Source organism: Lissotriton vulgaris, chromosome 7 (assembly GCF_964263255.1).
Source record: "Lissotriton vulgaris chromosome 7, aLisVul1.2, whole genome shotgun sequence".
NCBI lineage: Eukaryota > Metazoa > Chordata > Amphibia > Caudata > Salamandridae > Lissotriton > Lissotriton vulgaris.
The window spans coordinates 1,391,715,076-1,391,735,262 of NC_141695.1; the positions used below are offsets into that span (position 1 = coordinate 1,391,715,076).

General features: G+C 50.8%; 1 protein-coding gene across 1 annotated transcript in view; it reads left to right on the forward strand.

Moving 5' to 3' along the window:
• LOC147705695 (uncharacterized) overlaps window positions 1-20,187 on the forward strand; it is a 149,590-nt gene that overhangs the window by 73,314 nt on the left and 56,089 nt on the right. The window contains exon 3 of the mRNA XM_086932123.1: window positions 19,104-19,244. Within this exon, the coding sequence (XP_086788249.1) occupies window positions 19,104-19,244 (141 nt within the window). The remainder of the gene's footprint in view (window positions 1-19,103; window positions 19,245-20,187) is intronic.

Genomic DNA, 20,187 nt, shown 5'->3' on the forward strand with positions numbered 1-20,187 from the left:
CCGACTGACATAGACACTATTCATTGTGTAGAAACCTTTTGGGAACTGGTGCTTTCACATATGTTTACGAGTCACAGACAACAAAAAACATCCAAGATTCTTCTGGCAAAACACGTATGATAGGTTTAGCTTTTCAGACAAGAGAGCTATTTCTCGAGTTATATCGACATAAGACGACCACACCTTACATAACAGAGTAAGCCTTTATGTTAGGCAGGCCTGACAGACTCAGGTGGCATGAAATTGCAGAGCCATCCCTCGAGTTACACAGAGATCTTGCACGCTCGGTATTTAGACAGTGAATGCATTCTGCAGGGTACAAGAATCTTAGACGTGTCAGGATAGCTGCACAAGGGGTTACACAGATGTTACAGGTGCCAGCATCAGGCCATGCAGAGCTACTGGTGTCAGCCAGGTTGCATAGATTTTAAAGGGCTGTACAGCTGTTCTACAGGTTACACAGACTTCACAGTTGTCAGTCAGCAGAGCTGCTCCTTGGCTAGTGCGCATCTTACAGCCTTTGGCATTGAGACATTCCTTCTGGTTACTGTTACACAAGATATTTTGGTGTTAGGCAACACAACAGTGACTCACTTTAAATAAATCTCACAGGTGCCAGTGACCATAGCAGCATCTCAGGCTACAGAGATCTTACAGGTGTGAACCTGCATAGCGGCTTCTTACATTTTGCATATTGCACAGACTGAGGCATTGGACTGTAGCACTAATCTTCAAGCTGTACAGCTCTTCCAGGCGTCAGTGAGCACAGCTAAGACTCTGGTGTACAGATCTAACAAGGTCTGCCCTTTGTCTGTGTTTTTATCCTTTATGGTACCCAGATGGTACAGGTGTCCGTCAGCACAGCTAAGACTGGGGTACAGATCCAAAAGTTCTGACGTTTTGTCTGTGTTTTTCTCCCTCAAGGTCGTACAGGTGTAAGCGAGCACAGCTAAGGCTCTGGTGTACAGTTGCTGCATCCTTTGGGTGAAGCAGTTTGAAAGGTCTCAGTCAGCACAGATGCGGCGTGGTTATAAGATACAGGCTCAGTCACTGAACAGTAAAGCTGCCCATCACATCACACACATCTGAGAGGTGTCAGTTAACATTTTCCGCAGTTCATGCAGTTGTCTGCCTTTGCTTTAATGCATTAAATAAGCATGGGTTATGCTTGAGAATGCCACTGGCTCCCTCTGTACTCCCTTACATGGTACATACTATATGTACCTTGTTTAATATAAGCGTCACTATCTCTGGCACCAGCCTCGCCAATAGAGGGGCAGTGCTTTTATAATGGAGTTCGCCTTTCAAGGAATCCTGTACCGGGCCCATCTGCTGTTTATCGAGTTAGGTGACATTGAACATCAGCTCAAAGATGCCCCTCGAGGTACGCAGTCGTTACATCTGGCGGGGGACTCCTTTTTATCGCAGCTGGAGCGCACTTTTTCTCACAGTCTGTTGGCATACGTTGCTCTGCGAGGCATGCTGTAATCAGGTAGGGACTTGCAGCTCCACTCTCCGGACATATTTTTCATTGGCTTGTGTAATTGTCCACTGTAAACTGTGGCTGTTCATTGGTCAATAGGCTTCGTAGTCCCTCCTTAATACCGCCTTGTCTCATTTTGTAACCTCCCATGGCGACACCCCCCTGTTACGTGGGTTGTTACTCCGCAGACTTTAATTACAGCCTCCAATCACTATTTTTAGGTCGAGCAGACCTAAAAAGCAGGCGAAGCCTGCTTTGTCTGCGAAGACATCTTTTGTTGGCGTGTTCCGATGAATGTGAGACAGGGGATGAGCACGAGCTTCCCATCGGCGATTTCACCTCGTGGGCGCGCACGCCCAGCCGGCGCCGTGCACATCCCCTGTTCTCAACATTCACCGCAAGTCAGCTTCTGGCCATCGCGCGCGTACACACACAGGCAAAGTCACGCTTGCGCACACACATTCTCCCCCCCCCCCCCGCGCCCCCCCAGGCATACACACACACACACACACAGGCAGGCAGGCACACACACACACACACACGCACGCACGCACGCACCCCCCTCCCCCACCACTCACGGGGCTCGAGCACACAGACACACATATCCCCCCCTCCACTCACCGTGCTCTTTTGTCGCGTCGCCTCGTGGAGCTCCTTTTCTCCGGTGCAACGAGCAACACCAGCCTCTTCCGGCCACGTCACAGGCCCCGCCCATGTCACGGGCAAGGATGCCTGACTTCCTGAAAGCGTGCAGCAACCTAGACCGGTAACTTGTGATTGCGGGAAAATTACTTGTTGTTAATTGCTCGCTTGTACATTTCTGTTCCTATTGTGAAGTGCTCTGACGCCTTCGGGGAAAGTCCGCGCTCTATAAAGACGCGTAAGTAAGTAAATTGTTTCGCTCTGCCCAGCGTCGCTGTTAGACACCTTACACCCTTTGTTTGTGGTTGTGGTTTCACTTTCACTGCCTGTGTTCATTTAAGATGGTGTCCCCCCTTTGCATTTGCGGGTTTGTTTTCCTTGTGTTACCGTTTTTGTCCCCTTTCCTGTCTTCGTCCGCTTTGCTTCCGCTTGTATCACGGCAGAATTCGGTTGTTTTGCGCAGATCGACGGGTAATTGGAGCCCGGCACTGCAGTATAGCGCCCACACGTCGAATGTAACGCTCACATAGCTCCTTCCCACGGCAACAAAGCGGCACTGTGGCTGGAGCTCGTGTACCGCGCCTTCCTGCAGTATAGCGCCCACGTACATTCCTTCCCGATAAAAGTGCAGGGGTCACCACAGCAATATAGCGCCCACACTTCGGGAAAACTGTTTAAGTAGCGCGTACCTCCAGAAAGTTCATGCGGGACCCCAGCCACACATAGCTCCTTCCCACGGCAACAAAGCGGCACTGTGGCCTCACCACAGCAATATAGCGCCCACACTCCGGGAATAGTGTTTAAGTAGCGCGTACCTCCAGAAACTTCATGCGGGACCCCAGCCACACAGCGGCTGCAGACAGTGAGGTGGGGGGCACCGCTCCTTACGTGAAGCGCTGTATGGAACCCTTCTAGGCACCTTTGGGAGACAGTGATTCCAGTTCAGCCCGTCGAACAGTCCAGCTTCCCGTCGGCGATAGAACCAGGAACCAGGCCTTGTTCTCAAGTGATGCCCGTGACCTGCTTCCTCGGCTGCCCGCACCGAGGGTCCTAAGATATCTCTGACCCCCTGATCATGCAGGACTGTTTTGTTGCCCTATGTGCCCTCCGCTTCCCAACAGGCCCCAGAAGCTTACATCATCTTCTAACAGCGCTTTGTGACTGTGTATCAGAGCTGGTGCTGGGCTCAGTCGATCTAAGTCACCATTTTGTGTGACATATTCGCTCCGGGTTATTTCCGAGATATAGACCGCCAGGTGACCCTCCCTTTGGTGAGAGAGATCAGGCTGCCTTGCTCTCGGTAGCCGTAGCCGAGTTTAGATCACACCGCCCACTTGAGCTTTCCAAGCTTTTCAAGCCCTCCTGCGGGAGCGAACCTGTAGCGTACCTTCCAGTAATCAAACGCAGTTTTCAGCGTGCGCTTTTGTCTGGCGCAGCTCTTGGTTCACAGCTGTGTTTCTCTTGGGTTTCGGCTTTGATGGACCACCATTTTGGTCTTGCATCTCGTTCCCCTCTTTTCTGAGGAGCCACCACGATTTTCTCTCTTCCTCGGGCACGGGAGGTTGTTGCATTGCTGTCCACCTTGGCAGCGGGCTTTCCGATGCTTAAATTTTACATTTGCTGTGCCCCCTCGCTCGCATACTCATCTCAATTCTTGAGATAAGTCTCCTCAGCCAGGACTTCGCAGCGCGAGCTGGGTGGGGCAGGTGAGCACCCTCACACACCCACCCACACCCTCACACTCCCCAACCCTCACACCCTCACACTCCCCAACCCTCACACTCCCTCACACTCCCCCACCCTCTCACTCCCATATCCCCACACCCCCTCACCCTCACATCCCCTCACCCTCACATCCCCTCACCCTCACATCCCCTCACCCACCCTCACTCACCCTCACACCCCCTCACCCACCCTCACACCCCCTCACACCCCCTCACCCTCACACACCCTCACCCTCACAACCCTCTCACCCTCACAAACCCTCACCCTCACACACCCTCACCCTCACACACCCCCACCATCACACACCCCCACCATCACACACCCCCACCCTCTCACCCACCCCCACCCTCACACACCCCACCCTCTCACCTTCACACCCCTCACTCCCACTCACCCTCACACCCCCTCACACCCTCACACCCCCACACATCCCCTCACCCTCACATCCCCTCACCCTCACATCCCCTCACCCTCACATCACCTCACCCTCACATCCCCTCACCCTCACATCCCCTCACCCTCACATCCTCACACCCCTAACCCCCTCACACACCCTCTCACCCTCACGCCCCCACACCCTCACTCACCCTCAATCACCCTCACACCACCTCACTCACCCTCACACCCCCTCACTCACCCCCACCCTCACACACCCCCACCCTCACACACCCTCACCCACCCTAACCCTCACACACCCCCACCCACACACACACTCGCCCCCCCTCCCACACACACCCTCACATCCCCTCGCCCTCACACCCCCTCTGCCCTCACACCCCCTCACCCTCACTCACCCCCCACCCTCACTCAACCCCCACACCCTCACTCAACCCCCACACCCTCACTCACCCTCGTGCCCTCACCCTCACAACCCTCTCACCCCAACTCACTCACCCTCACACCCCCTCACCCTCACATCCCCTCACCCCCCTCACCCTCACACCCCCTCACCCTCACACCCCCTCACCCTCACACCCCCACCTCACACACACACACCCCCTCACACACTCACCCCCTCACACACTCACCCCCTCACCCTCACACCCCCGTCACACTCACACCCCCGTCCCCCTCACACCCCCGTCAACCCCATACCCCCTTCATCCGCACACCTTGTCACCCTCACACCCCCGTCACCCTCACACCCCCGTCACCCCGTCACCCTCACACCCCCGTCACCCTCACCCCCTCACACCCAACACCCTCACCCTCACACACCTTCAGCCTCACACACCCTCACCCCCACACACCCTCACCCTCACACCCCCTCACCCCTTCACCCCCTCACCCCTTCACCCTCACAAACTCACACCCTCACAACCCCATCCCCTCCGCCTCATCCCCCCTTACCCACCCCCACCCCCTCACCCCCACCCCCTCACCCTCACACCCCTCACCCTCACACCCCTCACCCCCCTCACCCTCACACCCCCGTCACCCTCACACCCCCGTCACCCTCACACCCCCGTCACCCTCACACCCCCGTCACCCTCACACCCCCGTCACCCTCACACCCCCGTCACCCTTACCCCCCGTCACCCTCACCCCCGTCACCCTCACACCCCGTCACCCTCACACCCCGTCACCCTCACACCCCGTCACCCCCTCACCCTCACCCCCTCACCCTCACACACACCCTCACACCCCCTCACCCACCCTCACCCACCCTCACCCCCATCACCCTCACCCTCCCCTCACCCCCTCACCCTTTCACCCTCACAACCCCACACCCTCACAACCCCACCCCCTTACCCTCACCCACCCCCTCACCCTCACCCACCCCTCACCCTCACCCCCCTCACCCTCACACCCCCACACCCCTCACCCTCACACACCCCCTCACCCTCACACCCTCCCCCTCACACCCCCCTCACCTCACACCCTCCCACTCACACCCCTCACCTCACACCCCCTCTCACCCTCACCCACCCCCTCACACCCCGTCACCCTCACACCCCGTCACCCTCACACCCCGTCGCCCTCACACCCCGTCGCCCTCACACCCCGTCGCCCTCACACCCCGTCACCCTCACACCCCGTCACCCTCACCCCCACACACGCTCACCCTCACACACACCCTCATACCCCCTCACCCACCCTCACCCCATCACCCTCACACCCCTCACCCCCCTCACGGTACCACAACATCACTATGCGCTACCACAGCATCACTGAACGCCACAGCATCACTCGTTCGCCATTACAACATCACTCAGCGCCACCACAGCATCAATCTGTGCAACCATTAAACAACAACTGGTTCAAATATGTTCTCTCAATATTTCAAACTTTATTACAAATTTAACAAATAGATGTTAATATTTCACTTCTGTTCTTGGATTTTCGTCACAATAAAATACACTGAACATAATTTTCACAAAAGTTATTTACAAAAGTTTAAGCTATTGTATAAATGACAATGACTTTTATTTAACCCCTTCGCTGCGGCGGCTATTCCGCCGCAGCGCTAAAGGGGCGGGGCGGCCGCGCGGCGGCCGCATGCTGGTGACAGAACCGCTCCGTCACCAGCCGCGGTTGAGCTATGCTGGTGACGGAGCGGTTCCGTCATGACCCGCCCCGCTCATTAGAACGCCCGCGCAGGCGCGAAATCAGCACCGCGCAGGCGCGGCGGCTGGGCCATGACGGAACCGCTCCGTCATCAGCACAGCCCAACTGTAGCTGATGACGGAGCGGTTCCGTCATCAGCAGGGGAGGGGTTAAGTATTAATTATTTTAAAAAATTAAAAGCCATTATTTGTAATATCAATACATGTAAGTCACATAAATGCAACACATATTGCATTACAAATGCTATAGGTGTCACATTTGCGAAAGTTATAACTATTAACATTGGAAATGACAAAGCTCGATATTTTCAAAAACAAAACATGAATAAAAAATTTGTAATTTACAATACCAATAGCTCAAACTTTCCTAATGCGAGACCTATTGCATTGCAAATGCTTGTTTCCAATAGCTTTGTCCTGCCTGCTGCTGCAGACAGAACAAGCTCTCCCCTAACGCTTAAAAAAAAAATTATAGCAAGGGCGCCAAACGCATTTGCAATGCAATAGGTCTTGCATTTGTGAGAGTTTAAGCTATATGCATTTTAAATGTCAATGCCTTTTATTTATCTGTTTTAAAAACAACAAATAAATAAAAGGCATTGTCATTTACTATGCCAATAGATCAAACTCTTGTAAATGCGAGACCTATTGCCTTGCAAATGATTGTTTAGGACTGTGCCTGGAAAAGAGCATTTGATTGAACACAGAGCGTGTTATCCTTTCCTGGAGTCACCATGTCTCCTCATTCCCATTTCCCATCAAGGCACGTATGTCCCTCGCGAGATTTTTATTCATTCCAATTGTTATTTTCCCACCATTCAGCAGATTGCCGAACCCATTGCAGCGACTTATTCCGGCATACTCGCACAATGTATGCTGGCACCTGTGTAACCATTAGTTGTCCAACATCGCCCTCTATTGACCAGCCGTGACTTGCGTCTTCTTTGTGTTGTCTGTAGGTTATCATCAGTATGGCACGTATGACACGTGTGTGCCTGAGCGTAATCCAGGCCCCTACGGTGCAAGACCCTAACCCTCCAGGGGCGCCTCAACTCTTCATTGGGCCCATTTAGGCATGTACTTTGGAATATCTATGCAATGCTGCTTCGTAAAGCGTGTAGCTACCCAAAGGCTCCCCAGCGCAGAGTGAGGCATAGCCCGTGTCGGCGAATCAATACTAGGCAGAAGGGTTAGTGGTGATATAGCCAAGTCTTAATCATTTTCCTGAACTGGATTAATTTATTTCGTTTCTCAGGTCGGCCGGCATAGAATTCCAAAGTTTTGGGATGAAGTATGAAAAGTCTCTACCTTTCCATCGATCGGGTCCTTTGAATTCGAGGCACCCTTAACAGTAGCGTCTCAGGAGATCTTAGAGTCCTTGAAAGGTCCCAGAAGGTCCATGACCAAAGAAGGGCCCTTTCGATGTATTCCTCTGTGGGCCAGAGTGTCTGGAAGTCGATTCCCTCTTTTCCCGGGAGCCAATGCACTGTGCCTAATTTACTTTTTGCTGAAGCGCGTTTGGGCAGTTTGAGAATCCGCATTCTGCACCAGGGAGAGTAAGGAGCACCGCTTCACATTCTGCAGGGCGCCCCATCATTTTGCATTACGCCACTGCCTGGGGGCGTGTGCCCCAACCTCGATATGCTCCCCCGTCCATCTGACAGTCCATGGTCGCAAAGCCCATCGCATTTTCACTGCATGCATTTCAAAGTGACGCTACTTATGTGCCCTCAAGCTCCTCACAATCTTGGGCCCGAAGGAGGTGTGAGCAAAACGTAATCACTTTTTCGCGTCTAACTGGAGGAATTCTTTAGAGAAAGTAGTGCTTAATTTGAGCCGGGCTTTCTGGTGCTCAGCACCAGCACCTAATCATCAGCACCGGAGGTTATAACACCAATTAATGGCATACTCAAAGGCAGAGATTTTCCTCATAATCACAAAATGTTGAGCCACACCACCGAGACTCGAACCCGGTTCCCCAGGTCAGAAATCGGCAGCTCTAGCCATTAGGCCAAGTCCTCTCCGGAATAATAAGTACTGTGGCTCTAATCAGGAGCACTCCTGTTAGCGCTGCCTCCTGAGGAGAGCCCTGGCACTTTTTATATTACAAATTAACCAAGTGGGTTATATACGAGCAATAGTCTGTGTGAGAATTGCGTGCCCAAGATAAATGCCTAATGTGCTGTCTAGACAGTTTCTAAATAGCTTAACACATCTGTATATGGTACCCCAATTTCGCATCCCATTTATTCATTTATGGCACGCTAACCTCACTGCTTTTTGCTACCAAAACATCTTACACTGCACTGGCCTTGTGCATAATTCCGTCTCACACTCTGTCCACGCCCCCAACCTTTTCATACTGTCTATTCATTTACCCAAACCTCTTTTAACTGTTTGAACACATGCCCCAGCTCTCTCCATTCCGCCCGTTCCTCAAACTGTCTGTCCACCTGCCCCAAGTGCCTCACAGTCCATTCACACGCACAGTGAGAGGAACATGGGTCCTCAACTCTGCGCTTGCGTCGCAATATCAGCACCATGTTGATGTGCCCGTTAACTAATTGCACTGGTTTTCCCCATCCCACACAATCCTCACACTTCAGATGAATGAGCACCGAGTCCCCTCACAGCCCATCCATGGGCTCTAAAATCCCACACTGCCTATCCGACTGCCTGAAGGCCTCACTTTGTGTCCTTGTTCGACAAGCCGCTGCCAACATCAATGCACGAGCCCCACGTTCCTCAGTGCTGATCATTCGCCCCCAAGTTATCCACATTGTGTCCATGTGCCCACAAAGCTTCCCGAGTGGGTGGTGGGCGCTAGGAGAACCCAGAGGAAGTCGCCTGATTCTGCATTGACAAGCAGTGGCCCTTGTTCTGCTCTTCCCGGATCGGGACAGGGTACCAAAAGTGTTCTTGCCACCCAGGCCTCCCACATCCAGGAGAGCGTAGAAGAAGCCTTCTCTCCTGTGCTCAGGATAGAGTGTGGAAGCCACATATTGTCAGGGGTGTGCATGACAGAGGTAACGGACGGCATGCCTCCATGTGCCTGCTTGGGCACTCTGCTTGCACTGCACCCTGTATCCTGGTTAGCCTTAGGTTCGGGTGAAGCCACTTTAGCTCCTATTGAGTGTAGGAAGGTGGATATCGGCTATATGGTTACCCCAACTTTTTGCCTAGTGTTTAGCTGGTTTTCGACTTAGCCTGGGGCCCTGAATTGCAGGATCCCAGGCCAACTATCTGCTTTCCCTATAAAATGGACTCCATGTACTTTAGGTACATACCAGATTGGTTACTGGGTCATCATTGTGAGCCCCTGTATAGTGTACCATAGGTACTCAGGGCATAGGTGCATCCCGGGCCTACCAGGGGCTGCAGCATGTATTGTGCCACCCCTGGCTGGCCATCCAAACTGACACCTCAGGCTGATCACTCAGCTTGGGTAAGGTGGTGTAATCACCCCTTACGTAGATATAGTATATCTATATCTAACCTTATATATAGACACATAGTAACCTATAAGTCACTCCTATGGCAGGCCTTAAACAATCCTGGAGGCAGAGTGCTTGGTTTTATGTGAGATGGTGCCCTAGCATGAGCTAAACCCCTCTGCAGCTTTCGAAACCATCTCCTTATAGCTGTTCTATGATATAGCCATACCATATACTCTTAAGTGCATTGTAATCCTCGCGGTTAATGCTAGCTTTGGTTTGGCTTTATCAAAATATGTTGTGTAAGGTGTCAAACACTTTGGAATACTACCCCCCACCCCCACCAGTTCTGGGGATGGGGGTAGCATTCCACCCTTCTAGAGGGAAAAGACATGTATGTTCCTGCTTTACCCGGTTAAAGTTAAACAGAGCCCCAGCATCACAAAATGGGTGCTTCTGCCACAGACACAAGTCTGACCTCCTGCTGCTGGGGGAAACTACAGCAAGGGAGGCCTGGACAATAGGTTTCCTGTCGAGGGAGGTGCTAGCACCTCCCCAGACAGCCTGTAGTGCATTGGGGCAGGGGGGATTGAATGGAAAGATGCTTTTCCAGACACTGCCTGGGGCACACTATGTGCTCCATGCATAGCCCGGTTCAAACCAGTTGCTGGGGCATTCCAGCCCCGCTCTGGCACGAAACTGGACAAAGGGAAAGAGGTGCAACCACCCCCTTCCCAAGTCCACCCACAGAAGGGACCAAGCAGGTAATCCAGCCCCTAAAATCAGTATAAAGATAGGAGCTGTGTCTACAGACTTGAGATTATCCTGGAACGAAACGCTGATACGAAACTCGTGGACCTTCGACGTTCTATTCGGACGAGAAGACTGAAGACATCTCCCTTGTGGTCAAGGAGTGACCACCCTGTGCAAACAGGCACCACCAGTAACTTGCCGGTCTGCTTTGTCGACGCTCCAGCCGGAACCCGAAGACTCAGCGACACAGGAACTGGACTCTCAGACTTCTCTGACTCCGACCCACATCCACAGCAAAGCTGAGACCCGTGGCAGACACGAGAGACGTGGGACCGGACACCCTGGACAGCCTGCATTTTGCTAACAGTGCAACTACTGAGGCACCCTCGCAGTTGTGCATTGGGGTACGAGAAGCCCCAGACCCGAGCTCCATTTGCACTGAAGTTCAGCCCTCCACACTCCACGAGCGCCGCATGGGGCCCGCTCTTGCATTTCAGCTCAACGCGTCTTCTCTGTTGCTAGTCCGCTGGCTAGTGAGCCCCCTGAAGACCAACCTTTGAATCTAAACTGCTTTCCTGGTTGCTCCAGGTTTGCTCCAGCTTCCCAGCAAAGGAGAAGCTCCTCAGACCTGGCTGGTCTGACACAAAGCCAATCTTCACTTCCTGCGTGGATTGCGTTTGCCAAGGCTTGTTGGGTCCAGTCCAGATACCAACACCGCAGTCAACTAGATCCTTCGTGGGACAGCTCGAATCCAGCTTCTGGTCGTCGTCAACTCCTCCTGGTCCTCGTAGCTGCAGACACAAGCTTCACCTCTTCACCTGAAATCATCGCAACATCGCCTGGTTCTTTCCTGGTTCCTTCTTGGTCACTGGCTAGTGACCCAGACTCTGTCCCCTCTGCTTTCAGGTTCTTCACTTCTTCGATCCACCCTTGGATCCACCCGGACACTTTTCCTCTGGTCGCCTGCAGCACATCTTTGCAGATCTCCATATAAAACGACGACGAAACCCGACACGAAAAGACACCTATGCACCCGGCTTCCCTGGGTGAGGTGACGCGAGTACTCTCGTGCTCCTGTGGGTCTTGACTCTCGAAGTGTCCTAGTCTAAAGGGGTTTTACCGTAGTCCATCCGGAAGTGTCCTTAAACAGTAACTTTGTAACTTCTTCGTTCTCCATTATAAAAGTCAATGGTAACTCGCAACTGTGTTTAGACACTGCACGCCTCTCCTGTGGGTCTCCTACTTCCTAACCTTTGGTTGTTTAGTGTAGCCCCAGCGAATTCCTAGGCCCTAGGCCTATTCACTATTTCTGAAGTGGTTCTTATACCACTTACTTAGTATATGGTTTGTGAGGTCCCTAGGGCAGAACTGTATTTGTGCAACTTATCATATGCTAATTGAGTAATTTGTGATGTACTTCGATCTCTGACCTCATAAAGAGTGCTGAGGGGTTGTGTTAGAAATACATACATATATCAAAACAGCTTTATTTCGATTCATGACAAATCATAAAAAGCACACAGACATAAATACATAATCTGGGGATACAGTTACATTGAATAGATGTCACTATTAAAATTGAACAATTAAAATATTTACAGGTTTTAAAAGGTACAACAGTTATTCAATGATTCCATAAGTTGTCGCCAATGATGTTATATTGTCTGTTTCCGGTACGTTTTTTTAGGCGAAAAGCAGCTACCAAGAAGTTTGCGACACTAAACATTATTAGTGGTGAGTCTAACTTTTTAAAATAAAGTAGAGCTGGTTTGGCTTGGACAAACCCCTTGTTTTTAAGCAGCGGAACAATGTATTTTTTCCTAGGCAAGGCGTAAATACTGCAAAAAAACATAAAATGTATAGTGTCCTGCAAAGAATAACTATCACATTTGCAGACGGGTAAATCCTCAGGCTTAGCCCACACCTTAGAGTCATTTAACAGGAGATGAATCTGGTTAAGTCTTAGTTTGGTTAGTAACCAGCGGTGTAGCAGGATTGACACGATCGTTAAATAAGGTTCAATGGCCATTGTGGACTTAGAAATATAGTGCTCCCTCACAGTGGGTTTCACAAGTTCGCTGCTCTCCGCTCTGTTTCTCTCAATTTAATAAAAGTCACTTTAAACCATTCCAGGTCATCTTTAACAATACATTCCGGTTTGCAGAATAAATCAGGGCGGCCCAGGGAGCTTAGAGTATTTTTAATGTATGCAAGCCACGGGATATTTTTCATATTGTCCAAGCGTAAGCAGTCCCTCATGATTGTATGGTTCAGGGTTAAGTTAGAGTTCAGCCATGTTCTTAACCACATCAAAATTGGGGACTGTTTGATAATGTCACTTATATACCCCTGGCCTAATTCCGTATGAACGGAGAAGGTAGCCGTGGATTGCGGCAAACCTAAAAGCATACGTAAAAATCTGTTTTCTTCTACCTGGATCGCTTCTGCGTTATTAGTGTAACCCCAAATGGAAGCCCCGTACCTTGCTACTGCGATAGATTTCGCTCTATAAAGTGCTAGCATTGCTTCCGTGGGTTTGCCGCCTAGTCGTTTCGCAAAACCGGCGATAGCAGCTGCAGATCTTTTCATGGCATTAACTTTGACTGTAATTTGGGGTACCCAGGTGCCCTTGTCGTCGTAAACCACCCCCAAGTAAGTAAAAGTTTTTACACTAGAAATTGGTGTATTGGCACAAAAAAAGGACTTCAAGTTCTTGTTCTTTCTCCCGCCCACTGACATAACGTGTGACTTGTCTGTGTTGATTTTTAAATCAAAGGAGGTCATAAAAGCGTCAAAGGCCGCCAGTAATCTTTGTAGCCCAAGGGGGGTGCGTGCCACAAGCACGGCGTCATCCGCGTAAAGGAGGACCGGGGTGGACAGTCCTCCAAAACGCGGGACGTCTAATGTTGCCAGATCTAGTGTGGATTCAAGATGGTTTATATATAGTGTGAATAACATTGGGGCGAGGATGCACCCCTGTCGCACCCCTCTAGTGGACTTGAAACCAGCAGTGCAAGTTCCCTCCTGTGACATCCTGATAGAAGCCTCTAGGTCCCGGTGTGCCTCAGCCAGAAAATAAACCAAAGAATGGTCCATCCCCAGGTCCAGGAGGATTTCCCACAGCCTAGACCTGTTCACAAGGTCGAAGGCTGTGGACAAATCCATGAACCCTAAATAGATTGATCCACTGGATGCCACTGTGTATTTATCTAGGATCAGGTGTAGGTTGAGGCACTGATCCTCAGTCCCTCTTCCCCTTCGAAACCCATATTGGGCGTTAGATAAAATATTGTTGTTAGCAGCCCACTCATCAATCCTTGCCAGTATCACTTTCCCCAGAATTTTAAAGGAAGAATCGATGAGTGAGATGGGGCGGTAACACCTCGGGTCTCCCCTTTGACCTTTCTTGAAAATGGGTATGATGGTGGCGTGTGACCAGGAGACAGGCAAACTGTGATTGGTGGCCGCGTTAAAAACATTAGTCAAGATATTAGCCCAGAAGGAGGTGTTGGCCTTGTACATGTCAGCTGGGACGCCATCCGGGCCTGGCGCTTTTTTCCCTACGGTATTAATTATGGCCTTCTCTACTTCTTCCACGGTGAAGGAGAGTGTTGACTTGGGGAAGTTAGTTGTGAGAAGAGTGGGTGTTTCACATACGTGATCGCTCCCATAGATGATTTTAAAATGCGCTAACTAGTCCTCCTCGCTAATATTGGCCTCCAAGTTGTCATTTGCCTCACCGGAAAAAAAGAGGATTATTTATAATGGCCCAGAAGCTAGCACTGTCTCTTAAAGTTGCCTTTTCCATTAGAGTGGTCCAAGCATCCTTTTTTAGTGCGACTTTGCGTGCATGAATAGTGTTATTGTATTCTTTTCTTAATCTGGCAACTTCCCCCCTATCCCTTGGTGATTTTTTCAGTTCTTCCAGGAGGCAACTGTGTGCTTTTGAACAGGCTCTGTCAAACCAGCCCTTATATGGTTGTGCGTTCTTTCTTGGTTTGACAGTTAGTTCTTCAGAGACTAAAGCACACATGGTGGCAAAGGCGGTAATCACTTCCTCCCCCTGTTTTGAAATGTCTTGACAGATTTCGATTTCTTTGCGGGCTTTACATGTTATATTATTAAAAAACTCTGCAGGAACTACTTTGGACCACTTCACCCTTCTACCTTGGTCCGTGGACCGCACAGCCGGCGCTGTCATTTTATTGATTCCCTCCTTGAGTAAACCAACAGAGTTAGCGAGCTCAAGGATGACTGGGTTATGATCACTAAACGCAGCCACAACTGCATTATAAAAGAAAACCATACTTAATAAACCAGGGGAAACAAAAATATAATCTATTATGGATTCAGAGTTTCTTGCGCTGTATGTCATAACGCGATCGCTATTGTCATTAAACCCAGGTTCATAAAGATCAACACTAGATAAAAGATTTTCTAAGGCATAACCTTTAGGGCTGTGTTCAAAATGTTGGTAGTGGGCTGAAGTGGGACAGTCAGTATCTTCAATATGACAGGAAAGCCCACAGAGATGAGTATTAAAATCTCCCATGATTATAGTATGCGTAAAAGTAGTTTGGCGTTCTTTGTAATTGATCAGAAAAAGCTGTAAAGAGCAGAGATGCTCAGTAGAATCTCCGTCTAATACGGAATTATAAAAATTAATGAGCATGAATTTGGAGCCATTAGCTAAGCTAATTTCTAAACATAAAAAATTGGGGGAGCCGGTGGTTATTTGTTTGGCGGATCCCGCCAGATGAACAGTGATCAGGATCATAAGGCCCCCTTTGTCCCTGCCACTGAGTGATCCAGTAGCTGGGACAAAGTAGGATGTGTACCCAGGAACCCAGAAGTTACTATTACCGTCCCAGGTTTCTTGCAAGGCTATGATATCATATTGGTTTAGAAGATTCAGCCATGCACTATCCTCCCTTTTTGATCGATGGCCGGCTATATTCCAACTTATGATTTTAGGCCTTCTACTAAGTTTTCCTGAAACGGGATTGTCCGCTATAGGTAGTGTGGGCAAAGGATCGTTGTTAGCTGGGCGTCAATTGTGCTCAGCCGCCCGAACCAGAGGCATAAATCTATTGTACAAGGGTATGGGTCTGTATGAGGACATTGGTGTGTGTGAGCCAAGATTGAGGTTAGTCGTCCTATTAATCATAGTCCAGCTATAATCAGGTTCCTGGCGAGTGTAGGCGGGTTGAATAGGCAGGGTAGGTGTCCTATCATAACCCTTGCCTTGGGCATGACCCTTGTTCGAATTTAAATGGGATTTAATGGTAGGATAGAAAAAGCCCAAGGGTACAGCACGGGGCCCAGCATCTAAACCCTCTAGGGGCGAGGCGTCCTATAATAATCTGCGAGCCTCCCCGGGATTATTGAAATTTATTATCACACAGTCACCCTCTGTTGATTTAGTTGTTCGCCCTATCCAGCCCACCCGCCGGGCAGAAAGAATCGCACCAGAAATATCGTTATCTCCCGAACAAGTCGTGTTTGCCCAAGACTTGGCCCTGGCTAGCAGTTGAGACGATTGTTCATACTCTCCTGGCTTAAGTGGGGGAACATTTACCAGAATGGCTACAAAAGGCGCGGCCTCGGGGGTTAAATTAATTATGGGTTGGCGTACAGGTTTGGGCGAGTTGGATGACTTCTGTTTTCCTGGGGTCACAGGTTTAGAAGACCTATTAATCTCTCCTGTTGGTCTGGGGGCATCTGCCAAGGTGGTTGCTGGGCCAGAGGACAAGATGCCTACCGCACTCTTAGCTACAGGGGATTCTTCCCTAGGTCTTTTGCAACCACTAGTTGGTTGAGTACATAAAGGACCTGATACCACCGGTGTATTCCCTTTGAAGACAAAAGTAGCAGGTTCAGCAGTTTTTAGGCATACATTTAGGCGCTCACATTTCCTTAAGATACCATCAACACACTGGTGTAAAACGTCAATGATGTCTGAAGCTATTTTAGTTAGTGTGGACTCTATCTTTTCGGTAATTACTTTTTCCACCATGTCTCTAAAAGCATTTTCCAGTGAGCCCATTGTGCCCTTTCCTCCCTTGGGTTTATTCGTGTTCTTTTTCTTGTACTGTCTTTTCGTTTGCTTTGAACGTGTGACTCTGTTTACTCCGGCTGTACTAGAAAGTTTGGGGGACACCCCATTGGACTCAGCAGTGGCAAGGGTGGGGGGTATTGTTGTCTCCTTTGGCGGGGCAATAACAATCCTTGGTTCAAGAGGGATAGTTGTAATACCAATTAGCGGTTGACTTATGCCCTCCTTACTAGACAGCGATGGTTCTAATCCCAGTTTGCGTTCAGTTCTGGCAATTTCAGTAGTCAATTTCCCCACCTCCGATGTAAGAAAGGAAAGAATGCTGTTAGATTTCCTGGGTGCCTTAACCTTAGGTGTCCCACCAACAGTAGGGGAGGGTAACTTTCTCTTATCCATTTTGATCTTATGTCCTGGGTCCTGGGCGTAAGGGGGGTGGCCCGTCCCGTCCCTCGTCGTCCCCGGACGGCCACAGACGGCCCGCCCTCGGCCCGGGCTCCGCCCGCGCGCGTCCCGCGACGCGGGAGGTGCTCCTGGTGTTTATGCACCTCCGGGCGGAAGCTGCACGGGTCAGGAGGCGGCGTCCCTGTCCCGGTAGTGCTGGGCCGCTGGGAAGTGTAGTCCTGGTGCAGCGCTCCTCCCCACTCGGCGGCCGTGGACACTCGGCGGCAGGGGAGGGCGACAACAATCCGGAGCCTCCTCTGATGTCAGGTACGCTGTTTCAAAGTGCCCCCAAGCAGTGCCAATGACCCCCGCTCCACCGGAGGTGCTCCTGGTGTTTATGCACCTCCGGGCGGAAGCTGCACGGGTCAGGAGGCGGCGTCCCAGTCCCGGTAGTGCTGGGCCGCTGGGAAGTGTAGTCCTGGTGCAGCGCTCCTCCCCACTCGGCGGCCGTGGACACTCGGCGGCAGGGGAGGGCGACAACAATCCGGAGCCTCCTCTGATGTCAGGTACGCTGTTTCAAAGTGCCCCCAAGCAGTGCCAATGACCCCCGCTCCACCGGAGGTGCTCCTGGTGTTTATGCACCTCCGGGCGGAAGCTGCACGGGTCAGGAGGCGGCGTCCCGGTCCCGGTAGTGCTGGGCCGCTGGGAAGTGTAGTCCTGGTGCAGCGCTCCTCCCCACTCGGCGGCCGTGGACACTCGGCGGCAGGGGAGGGCGACAGCAATCCGGAGCCTCCTCTGATGTCAGGTACGCTGTTTCAAAGTGCCCCCAAGCAGTGCCAATGACCCCCGCTCCACCGGAGGTGCTCCTGGTGTTTATGCACCTCCGGGCGGAAGCTGCACGGGTCAGGAGGCGGCGTCCCGGTCCTGGTAGTGCTGGGCCGCTGGGAAGTGTAGTCCTGGTGCAGCGCTCCTCCCCACTCGGCGGCCGTGGACACTCGGCGGCAGGGGAGGGCGACAACAATCCGGAGCCTCCTCTGATGTCAGGTGCGCTGTTTCAAAGTGCCCCCAAGCAGTGCCAATGACATACATATATATTTGATATATACCTTGTGTGGTGTCCTTTCCTTTGGTATTCGAGGGATTATAATTGGTAAAACAGCTCTCTGAAGTCTTAGCCTAAGACTGCTGGTCCATGCTACCACTAGGATAAGGTTGACTTTACAACCACCATCAATAAGAGTCATTTGGACTGGTGCAAGGTGCCCACTAGAATAGTGGTCATCATATGCCAGGCTAACTTCTCACATTGAGGTCTGCTATGTTTCATTAATGGTGTCTTTCATTGCCTTTCAATGACTGAGTCACGAGAGGGAACGTACCAAAGATGTCTCTGGAGTAACACAGTGGGGTTTTTGTTCATGGTAAGGATGGTAAATCCAGGGACCTGAGCCCATGAGGAGCACAATAAAGATGCAGGCAGAATCGAAAAGACAGTTTGGAATCACCTGGTACAGGGACCGGGCATAAACGGAGACCGGGGGCAAGGACGTGTTGGGGATCAACTGAACTCCCTTTTGTAGCCTGGCAGGCAAATGTACCGACCAGAGGCAACGTGTGGTCCTTATCTGCAAATAATGCACAGGAGGGATGGATGGATGGATGGATGTGGAGCCCTCTGTAAGTAGACGTGGGCCTGGCATCCATGCTCATAGATCTGTAGGTCGTTATTTGAAACTAGCCAGAATACAGTATGAACCTGTGGTCTTTATTTGTAGGAAATGGGTTCGCTGTGGTGTCTGGTAATCCTTATCTACATCAAATGTGTATTGTGTAGATGGGCCTAAGGGCTTAATTTGTAAGGAATGGGGCTCCCGGCCTCTGGCATATGTGGAGCGTGGATATGTTGTATGTGTGGAGAGGAGGTGGGGTAGTTCCGAAATGACTGAGCTGGATGAGCACTTAGGTCGGATTGTGCAAGGTTGGGCACACTCCGGTCAGTCACTGCCAGCATTGTATGAGATGATACAGATCACTGACTCACCATCTCTGCTTCTCTCTTACAGCCTTTGACCTTCCCACCAGCCGAAGTGCCAGTGCAGGCACAGGCTGCTCTGCAGCTGCCAGTTCCTGCCATTGTGCTGATCGCAGTTGCTGCCTACCTGCTGGCCATGCTCCTCCTCATACTCTTCCGGCGGTGCCTCCTGGTAAGAGAGGAGTGGGACGTAGGAAAATCTTTTCTGGGGTGCTGGGGCTCGAGCAGGGTGGTGGCGTCCGATCCTCAACAGAATAATGAGAATGGGCAGACCTGCGTTTGTGCTGCAAGCTCCGCACACTGTGTGTGTGGCCAGGTTCCCCCAAATCCTTGCATTGTCTTTCTATGTGCCCCACCTTTCACACCAAGAAAATAACAAGAAGAGGGAGGGAGAGGAGGAAGTGGATTCTGTCTCCCCCAGTAATCTTATTAAACAAAAAGGAATCCACTCTGGCAGTGGTGATGATCCCTACAATGGTGGGGAGCACACAGTGTTGTATAAATACCCCTCACACACCAACAGGCCCCTTGGTGTCATGCTTCATCATCGGGGTCTTCGCACCCCTCTACGGGACGCGGCGTGCTACGACTCACGACTATGTAGGAGCACTGAAAGTGGACTATGTGTTCATGTGTGTGAAGGGAATAAATGTGAGTGGTGAGGTGAAAGACAGTGATGGTTAAAAGATACCTGGCTCGTAGGAGAAAAAGTAATAAAAATGTTTTTATTAAGCCCTCGGCTGGTATCATTAAAAAAGTGCAGGGTGAGGTTGCTGATGCTAGTTAGGGTACATCAACCTCTAAAGTGCGTCGACATGTTTCGGAGTGACGAAGACTTCTTCTTCAGGACGAGGATATGCACTATTATCCTCACCTTACTCACATGAACATGTAGATGTCAAAGTGTGCTCTACAAAATTGATAAAAAGGTGAAATGTACCTATTTGTGTTATATTAAATGTAGTCTGTTGCGCCCAATTAGCGTTGATAACACAGAACCTGTGAAAGAACAAAAACATGAAATAAAACGTCACATTATGTGCTTTACATGGTCTCCTAATGAGGGAATACCTTAGGAACAAGATAGCCGCTCAGGGCTTATTAGTAAAAAATGA